Source organism: Condylura cristata, unplaced genomic scaffold, assembly GCF_000260355.1.
Source record: "Condylura cristata isolate star-nosed mole 26May11 unplaced genomic scaffold, ConCri1.0 scaffold00032, whole genome shotgun sequence".
NCBI lineage: Eukaryota > Metazoa > Chordata > Mammalia > Eulipotyphla > Talpidae > Condylura > Condylura cristata.
The window spans coordinates 5516771-5526443 of NW_004567133.1; the positions used below are offsets into that span (position 1 = coordinate 5516771).

The 9673-nt window shown below is 45.1% G+C and overlaps 1 protein-coding gene across 1 annotated transcript in view; it reads left to right on the plus strand.

Annotated features, from left to right (window-relative positions):
- The first annotated feature begins 695 nt into the window (after positions 1–695).
- LOC101629942 (eukaryotic translation initiation factor 3 subunit C) overlaps positions 696–9673 on the plus strand; it is a 17804-nt gene continuing 8826 nt past the window's right edge. The window contains exons 1-15 of the mRNA XM_012731963.1: positions 696–760; positions 879–1020; positions 2440–2505; positions 2594–2783; positions 2946–3071; positions 3254–3308; positions 3724–3833; positions 4183–4310; positions 5837–5996; positions 6135–6238; positions 6939–7080; positions 7231–7356; positions 7478–7571; positions 8498–8688; positions 8930–9154. Of these exons, the coding sequence (XP_012587417.1) occupies positions 920–1020; positions 2440–2505; positions 2594–2783; positions 2946–3071; positions 3254–3308; positions 3724–3833; positions 4183–4310; positions 5837–5996; positions 6135–6238; positions 6939–7080; positions 7231–7356; positions 7478–7571; positions 8498–8688; positions 8930–9154 (1818 nt within the window). The 5' untranslated portion in view covers positions 696–760; positions 879–919. The remainder of the gene's footprint in view (positions 761–878; positions 1021–2439; positions 2506–2593; positions 2784–2945; positions 3072–3253; positions 3309–3723; positions 3834–4182; positions 4311–5836; positions 5997–6134; positions 6239–6938; positions 7081–7230; positions 7357–7477; positions 7572–8497; positions 8689–8929; positions 9155–9673) is intronic.

Here is a 9673-nt window from a genome sequence, read left to right on the forward strand (position 1 = left end):
TCAATTTAATATCCTTATGATGTTTTCACTATCTGGAATTATCTTGAAATCATTACTTGATAATTATTCCACTATTCTAAACTTTGAGCTCCTTGTGAAATCACAGATCTTTCCTGTTTTGTTCATTATCATTATTATTTTAGTCAGTGTCCAGGTCATCGCTAGTCCATAATAAATGTTCAGTAAATAAGCATTTGTGGAATAATGAATGAATTCTGGCTAATATTTATTCTATACTTATCTGGTACAAGGCATTGTCCTAAATGTTTCACATATACTTACCACTTAATTTTCATAATGTCTATGAGATAAATACTATTGGCTTTTTTTTCCCCCCTAGCTCAGGAAGACACATACAAAGAGCTTAGGGAATCCTATTAAATCCAAAGTGATATCGGAGCTGAGGTTTGAATTCAAAGCCTGACAGAGTTTGCTCTTCACCTACTTCTAAGCTCAGCAGTATCACAGACGAGCCGTAAAATCCTAAAGGCCTGGCGGCGGCATTCTCATCCGCAAGGCTGGGTTGAGGATTTTAAACCAGCAGCAAAGCGCGGCTGTCTGGGAATCTCGCGGTGCTTCCCTGCGACCCTGGTTACAGGTCTGTTCCCGCCCCCTACGTGGCGCGACGGCCGCTGGAGCCAGTAAATTTCGTCCAATAAATTTCGTCAGCGCCTCCAGGAAGTGATGTAAGGTCCCGCCTGCGTCTCTGGCCGCGTTTCCGGCTTCTCCCTGACGCGTTGTTGACTCGCGGCCTCAACTGGTGCGTAGGTCTCGGGCCTCGTGCTGGGAGGGCGCTGGGTCGGGTGCGTGGGGGAACGGTGAGGGGTCGGGGGCAGAAGGTGGTGGCGCGGCGCTTACTCTTGGCCCGCGACTCTCAGCTGTCCCGCAGGTCCGGCCGCGGCCCCGCAGCGCCGTCGCCATGTCGCGGTTTTTTACCACTGGTTCAGACAGCGAGTCCGAGTCGTCCCTGTCTGGGGAGGAGCTCGTCACCAAACCTGTTGGGGGTAACTACGGCAAACAGTGAGTAGTGGGGCGCCGGTGCATGGTGGTTGCTTGCGGGGTTCTCGGGGTAGGCAGCTGGAAGGAGGCCCTGTCTGGCGAGGAGATTTCAGAGGATGTTGAGCCCCGAAGCGACTGGAGCAGGGGTGGGGTGGGGTAACTTTCAAGCTTGGGGCGCTCTGAATTGGGCGAGTCCCAGAAAAGTTCCCCCGGCCGCGTCTGTTGTCATCACGCTCCAAAGGCCTTAGCTTTTCTTAGCACCAAGAAATCCTGGAGGTTTCTGTCACTGCTCTCAGGAGACAGAATGTGCTCCTCGAGCGCCTTGATGTGGCTGTGAAGTCCAGCCACCTGGTTTTCTTCGCAGGCTCTTTAAGCAGGTGTTTACCTTCACTGAACTAGCCTTCCTACACATCTGCTAATAAAAGTTGTTACACTCTGGGGCACTCTGCAGTGTACTTAGTCAGGCTGCCTGTTCTGCTCCCCACTGTTTCTGGTGACTCCCCCCAAACACACACACACACACACACACTCTGGTCTCTACCCCATTTCTTGTATGCGTAAATAATTTTCTTTAGGTTGTTCCACTCTGTAGAACAGTACAATGTTTCTCAAAACTACACACTCCTTTGGTTGTCTGTGCCACTGTTTGAAAAAACACTTTCTACCCTTATGAATATGGTTTCTTATTGTTAAGGAATGGAGAGCCCGCATCACTGGCCATTAAAGTATGGAAGAATACTACTATAATGGAGGTGGTAATAAACACCTGAGAATTTTAATTTTTGGTTTCTCACACACTGGAGAAATACTGCCCATCCCTCCACCCCCCCTTTTTAAGATCATGTCATATTTATAGATTAAACTGTTAGTAATGTCTTTCCATTGGCATCCCACTACCCCTGTGATGGGGTTTCTACCTTGGTGAGACTCCTGTGTCCGTTTGGATGCTGCCTGTTTGTTCTTTGTCCTGAAAGCTCTGTGTTTTTCTGGTCTGCTTCTGTGTAGATTAGTCCATAGTTAGGTGAGGATTTGCTGTGATAGTGGGAGGGAGTAAGCTCAAGTACTCTCCATCCTTCCAGCATGGGTCCCACTTCCTGGGGAAACATTGCTTTTTAAGGGCCTAGTTCAGGTACCTCAGCTACCAGCTTATAAGCTTTTCACATTCATTCAAGCTCAAGTGCCCTGTCCCCCCATTTTCTCTTCAGTTCTCTCAGTGAGTAGCTATCATCTTACTTGACGCACTAAATAAGCACCTTCATTTGTTTTTGAGAGAATGGTTATCTTTGTATTACTACAAAAGATCTACCTTGCAGCAAACTTTATAGATGAAGTTGTACGTGGTGAGATACTGAAGAGGAAGAAACAAAGGGAGAAGTATGGTACAAATGGGAAAATGGGAACTAGAAAGGGTGATTAGTGGTCTTTGTTCCTCCCGAACAGGCCATTGTTACTGAGTGAGGATGAAGAAGATACCAAGAGAGTTGTCCGAAGTGCCAAGGACAAGAGGTGAGGCCTTCGGGAGGTATTGGGGAGTCTCTGAGTAATGGGCAGTGATATTGGGTATGTTCAATGTGTTGTTGGATTCCCACTCCAGGTTTGAAGAGCTTACAAACCTTATCCGTACCATTCGCAATGCCATGAAGATTCGGGATGTCACCAAATGCCTGGAAGAATTTGAGCTCCTGGGGAAAGCATATGGGAAGGCTAAGAGCATTATAGACAAAGAAGGTGTCCCCCGGTTCTATATCCGCATCCTGGCTGACCTGGAGGACTATCTTAATGAGGTGAGGGGAAATACAGAAGGGGGCTGAAAAGTAAATTAGGAAGTAGCTCAGCTTCCAAGACCCATAAAAAGCAGTAGTGACGCTTAGGAAATTTAAGTTTGGGAATAATACTTAATCTCAGGTTTTTGTTGCCTTTTTCTTCCTTTTTTTAAATTTCTTTAGCTATGGGAAGATAAGGAAGGGAAGAAGAAGATGAACAAGAACAACGCCAAGGCCCTGAGCACCCTGCGCCAGAAGATCCGAAAATATAACCGAGATTTCGAGTCTCATATTACAAATTACAAGCAGGTGGGGATGTTAGAGGCAGACTTTTTGAACTTTCTGAGGGACAGTGCTCTCATGACAGAAAGTCACTTGCAAATGGGAAGTATGACTGGAGAAGGTATCATGACAAATCTTTGCAGGATGGAGGGGTAGGGTGCTTGGTAGTTGGCTGGTACCCATAATTATTCTCATTTCCTTCTGTCAAGAACCCTGAACAGTCCGCAGATGAAGATGCTGAAAAGAATGAGGAGGATTCAGATGGTGAGAAGAAAAAATCCTTTTTTTTTTTTGAGATTTTGCTTTTGTGTAGATGGGGAAGGCGGGGGTAAGAGGATTCACCAGTGACAGAATGGGGAGCAGAACAATTAGATTTACTGAGATAAACTGCTGAGGGGAGCTGTCGGCGAGACAGGAGAGGTCTGCTGCACCATATGTGGGTTAGCATCCTGGCTGTGGGTTGAACTCAAGCTGTTATGGTAGCACTGAGACTTAACCCCCTAGGCCACAAAAAAGGCCCCAAAAAGATCCTTTTTAAAGGCCTCACCTCCTGTCCTGGTGCTTCAGGCAGCTTTCTTGGTATCTTCTTCATCCTCACTCAGCAACAAGGGATCCCCTTGACCTAATCTCCTAGTTGCCCTTTAGTTGTTTTTCCTCATCCTAATTCTTTTTCTACCAGGCTCTTCAGATGAGGACGAGGATGAGGATGGAGTCAGTGCTTCAAATTTCCTGAAAAAGAAACCAGAAGCTCCCTCTGGGGACAGTCGCAAGTTCCTCAAAAAGATGGAGGTAAGAGCCAGATTAGGCTGAGAGGTGATTTGCCTGTTATAGACCTTTCTTAGTCTATTGAAGGAAAAAAAAAAAGTTCATTGAATCCCAAGATTGGGAGGCTGAGGTTTCGCAACATCATCTGGTTTGAGACTAGGCTTTCTTTGGAATTAAAATAACTGCCCCTGGGGACCTGTGTGTCTCTGGGATAAGCCATCACATCTCTCTGGGTCTTCTTAGTCTGATCCTGATTTTTTTAGGTCACTCTTATTCTGCTTCTGAAATTCTCTGGAGTATGTCAGCCGAGAGAACAGAAAGACCAGTTACTTTCCCCTATCTGCCTACTAATCCTTGATTTTTCTACTCTAAGGATGAAGATGAAGACTCAGATGATTCAGAGGATGATGAGGATTGGGACACAGGTTCCACATCTTCTGATTCAGACTCAGAGGAGGAGGAAGGGAAACAGACTGTGCTGGCCTCCAGATTCCTTAAAAAGTATGTGAAGTGATGGTGAATTGGATTCAGTGGGATGGGTAGGAAGCCTTTATTGGTTTGAAGATTGTTCTTCCTTGGATTCCTTTTAGGTCATAGAGGCCAACAGAGGAATCTCAGAATCAAGTATATTGACTATAATCACAAGGCCAATAGAATGTGAAGGCTCCAGAGAGCAAATAGTCAACCACAGTATTATTTACTACGTGCATACTGGATACAAATCTCTGTTCACACAATTAACTGTCCGGTAGTGGACAAGCTACTTAAACTTTCAAGCTTCAGGTTTTTTTAATCTGTAGAATGGAGCAGAATTTGGCCCTGCTCCAAGGAGAACTGCAAGGGAAGTGAGGGAAAGACTCAGTCAGGGCTGATAATATGGTAAGCCCACAGTGACAGTTGCTATTCTTTGTTTCACTGTTTTTTGCTTTTAAACATTTTAAAAGGACAGCTTATTAGGAAAGGGAGAAACACCTGTGCAGAAACAGGCAGACCATCTTGGGATGAGAGCTGCCAATAGTTGCTGTTCTTGTCATTCTGTTAATATCTGAGAACCCTTTAGTATCGGAGAGGCTGTTCCAAGCCTTTCTGAACTTTAATGGTACAGTCACAAAAGGAAAGAATTCTGATTGGGGTCTCAGACCCAGCCCTTGTTCCTTTAATAGCTGCCAACTGTGGGTAAGTCACTTAATCTTAGGCTTCAGGTGATATCTCCCCCTATGTACTCACTTCAAATATCAAGCTCAGTGAGGAACAACACACTTTTTTTTTTCCCCTGTTCCCCTCCCTTACCCCTTTTTAGTAGGCAGAACACTCTGCTTTTCCTACTTTAAGAAGTTGCAGTCACTCTGCTTCAGCAGGTAGTTATCTGACACTGAGATCTAGGTGTGTGCATTCTATTGAGAGGTGTATCTGATCTGCTTTTCCTTGAAACTTGATAATAATACCTCTGTTTTTTTCCCTCCACACTCTGGACCAGTTCTCCAACTCCCTGGACATCAGCGGGTATTCAACACTCAGTTCAGTTTTCACACTACCCAGAATTTAGTGCAGAATCACTCGGGCCTGTCCCTGCTACGGGCCTGTCCCTGCCACAGACACTAGTCACAGGTCCTGGGTTTGGTTCCTGTGCTTCTGACCAACCAGCCCTAAACTTAAAGAGTTTTTTCAGCTACCTCTAGGGTCAATAAATTTGCCAGGCTGACTCACAGAACTCAGGAAAGTACCTTACTAAATGAAAGAGCTAAGTAGGGCAGGATATGGGAGAAGGTGATGTGGCTTCCATTACTTTTCTAGGTGCACTACCCACACACCACCTCAGTGTGCACCCACCCAGAAGCTATCCATTTCATGATTTAGGGGAATTTTGTGATGGCTTTGCTAGATGGCATAATTGTTGGTATGTTTAACTCTAGGCCATTCTTGGTAGTGCGTTAACTTGGATCCAGGACTTGTTGCAAAGTTTATGGGAAGAAGACACCTCAGAAGTGCAGGGGGAGTTGACTTGGCTCTTCTGTGTTCCCTGGCAGGGCCCCCACCACAGAAGAGGACAAGAAGGCTGCAGAGAAGAAACGGGAAGACAAGGCCAAGAAGAAGCATGATAGGAAATCAAAGCGCCTGGATGAGGAGGAGGAAGACAATGAAGGCGGAGAGTGGGAAAGGGTCCGCGGTGGAGTGCCCCTGGTTAAGGTGAGGATTTTAGAATTGAAATTAATTGGGAAGCATTTCCTGTGGGTGTGTTAGAGTCTTTCTGGTCAGGTCTGGGGGAAAGTTAGAACAAGAATCATTTCCTCTTGGCCTGTGCATGATAGGATGTGTGTTGTTTAGGAGAAGCCAAAAATGTTTGCCAAAGGCACTGAGATCACCCATGCTGTTGTCATCAAGAAACTGAATGAGATCCTACAGGCACGAGGCAAGAAAGGAACTGATCGGTAAGATTCGTGGGGTGTGGCAATGCAAAGGTGGAGGTTGGTGGTAAAACTGTGCTACAGTTTTGGAAAGATGAGTGTGTGGCTGTAATAGAAGGAATGGTGTGTTGCCAGTATACTAGTCCATTTTCTGCTATTTACTCTCTTTTGACCTAAACCACTTAATCTCTTCGGGCTATTTTCCTATCTATAGAATGTGAATAAGTTTAATTTTCTTGGTTGTGCTGTGACTGAAGAGGATGGTGGGTTGTTAGCATTATTGCTATTTCTGTTTTGGTTATTAAAAAAAGAAACAAGGGGCCCTGGTGGCGCAGGGATTATAGTCTCAGCACTGTCAAGCTGTCACCAGCCTCTGTGGCCTGAGTTCGATCCCCGGCCAGGGAGCTGACCCACATGGTGCAGCAGACCTTTCCTGTTTTGCCTGCTACTCCCCTCAGCAGTGGATTTTAGCAGATCCACCTGTTTTGCTCCCTACTCTGTCTTTGGTGATTTCTTTCACCCCCTGCACCTATGACCTACACCCCAGTTCTTGTATGCATAAATAAAAATAAACCTTTTACAAAAGGGATACAAGTACAGAGGTGTTAAGGATTGGGGTATTGGGAACACGCCTGCCTTGCTCATCTGAAGAGGGTGCACACACTGTATGACAGGATGAGTGTCATTGGTCTTCAAAACTTTACTCAGTTCTGCATTCCTCCAGCTCAGCTCAGATTGAATTGCTACAGCTGTTGGTTCAGATCGCTTCTGAAAACAACCTTGGAGAGGGTGTCATTGTCAAGATCAAGTTCAATATCATTGCCTCACTCTATGATTACAACCCCAACCTGGCCACATACATGAAGGTGAGAGTAATAACATCATTCAGAACTAAACTGCTGAAATCTCTGGCTGTGGACACAGTCTTGGAGGTTGAGGCCCTGTGGATTTCTTCAGAGGTTCTTGGAAAACATCTGTGTATTCCATGTTCACTCCTGACTTTCTGCTCTCTGCAGCCTGAGATGTGGCAGAAATGCCTGGACTGCATTAACGAGCTGATGGACATCCTGTTTGCAAACCCCAACATCTTTGTTGGAGAAAACATTCTGGAAGAGAGTGAAAACTTGCATGATGTTGACCAGGTAAAGAGACTAATTGGCAGGTTTTTAGAGGTTATTTTGTCTACTTTGTGAAGGCTTGGTGGAGATAGAGGGGTTGAAATTTGAGATGTGGGCTAATTTAATTTTTTGTCTTCCTCTTCAGCCTCTGCGTGTTCGTGGTTGTATCCTAACCCTGGTAGAAAGAATGGATGAAGAATTTACCAAAATAATGCAAAATACTGATCCTCATTCCCAAGGTGAGCCTTAGTGAGCATTGACATCTGAGAGAGGAAAAGTGCAGGAAATAATACTAAAGATTGTCATATTAAATGAGAGTGTTTGAAAAACCAACAGCCACACCAGAGAACCCATTAAGATACTGGGACCCCCCCCCTTAATAGTGGGTGGACCTCGCCTCACAATCTTTGTGTCTAACCTGTTACAGGTGATGGTGCTCATTGATAATACACCTTTTGTTTGCACTGGCAACTGAGATTGTCTCCATTTATTGTTTACTTGGAAACTTCTTTCCAATGAGTTTATGACCTTTTCCAGAGGTGTGTCAAGGGAATGGGGCCCAAGAGGTTTTCCAGAAATAGCTTATAGAAACAATGGTTCCATCTAGAACTGCTGGGCACATTCCCTGGGAACTACACTTTTAGAACTGTTAAGGTATGATCCCTGTCCGCTTGGCTTAGTTAAACATAGATTAAAGGCACTGGGTTAGGGAAAATAAGAGGACACTTTGCCATAATACATAAATACCTGTATGTGCCCCTCTGAGTTCATGAATGCAGTGATGAACAAAGCAGCCAGAAGCCTCTGTACTCATGGTGCTTACTTGGAGCTCATTGAACTACTGAAAGGTAGTTCAGTGATTAAGTAAGGTAATGTCAAGCGTCAATCAGAAGCTCAAATAGAGACTTTGGTAAAGTACGTGGGAAGGTGATTGCTTTAGCTAATGGTTGAAGAAAGCGTTTGAGGTGAGATATGAATGATTAGTTAATTTCTTAGTGGAGGAGTTAGCAGAAGAGAAGACATAGGAAAGGGAGTTTGGCATATCCCATGAGAGACGTGTTCAGGGTCCAGTGAGTAGAATTTCTCGTGGGTGCAGCCGTTAACTATTGATTGTGGAAAAGCTTCAGTACCTGGCTGAGATGAGGTTGGGTGTTCTCCCCACCAGAGTACGTGGAACACCTGAAGGATGAGGCCCAGGTATGTGCCATCATTGAGCGTGTGCAGCGCTACTTGGAGGAAAAGGGCAACAATGAGGAAATCTGTCGTGTCTACTTGAGGCGCATTCTCCACACCTACTACAAGTTTGATTATAAGGCCCATCAGCGGCAGCTTACCCCCCCTGAGGGCTCCTCAAAGGTGAGTGCTTTCGCATCAGTGTCAGGGAAAAGGGATCAAATTGGCCTCTCCTATATGACAAGACTTGATGACAGATCTGTTTCCTGGGGACTTTCTGAGGTGGAGCAGGGAGGGAATTTGGAGGGAGTAGAATGTGATTGAATGGAGCCTCATCCTTGGTTGCTGAAACAGGACTCATGAGATCCATTGTCTCCTCCACCAACATCCTCACTCTACTTTCCCATTCTTCACCTTCCCTCAGTCTGAACAAGACCAGGCAGAAAATGAGGGTGAGGACTCAGCTGTACTGATGGAAAGATTGTGCAAGTACATCTATGCCAAAGACCGCACAGACCGTATCCGCACGTGTGCCATCCTCTGTCATATCTACCATCACGCTCTGCACTCACGCTGGTATCAGGCCCGTGACCTCATGCTCATGAGCCACCTGCAAGACAACATTCAGCATGCAGACCCACCAGTGCAGGTATGTTGGGAAGGAGGCGCCCTGGTCTTAACAAAAGGAAGCTATCACCTGGGCTCTGTTAGGGTAAAGTAGCCCAACCAGCTTAACCACCCATTGTCTAGTGAAGGTAAAAATAGACACTTGGTCATTCCCAGATATCAGTGTTCTTTGATTCTCCTCCTGCATATTAACTTATTTTGCACTGTTCTATACTATAGGGTTAGCAATTTGGAGTCCACTAACACTACATCTACAATAGATGGTCAGTTGTGTGTGGCCAAATCATGAGGACATTTTTCATGTATAGGAAGTATTATAGCTGTGCCTTGTGTTGGTCCTGTAATTGTGGCCTTGAACAATTTAGAAAACATGTAGGATCATTGTCAAACCTTTCTGGTAGTGATTTTTATATCACATTCTTAGTATATTTTTCTCCTGATAGATATCTCTCCTGGTTTATTTCCAGTTTTGGATTATTACAAATGCAGCAGTTACTATAAGTTGTGAGAGTGGAAATACAGGGTAGAGGTTTTTTTGTTG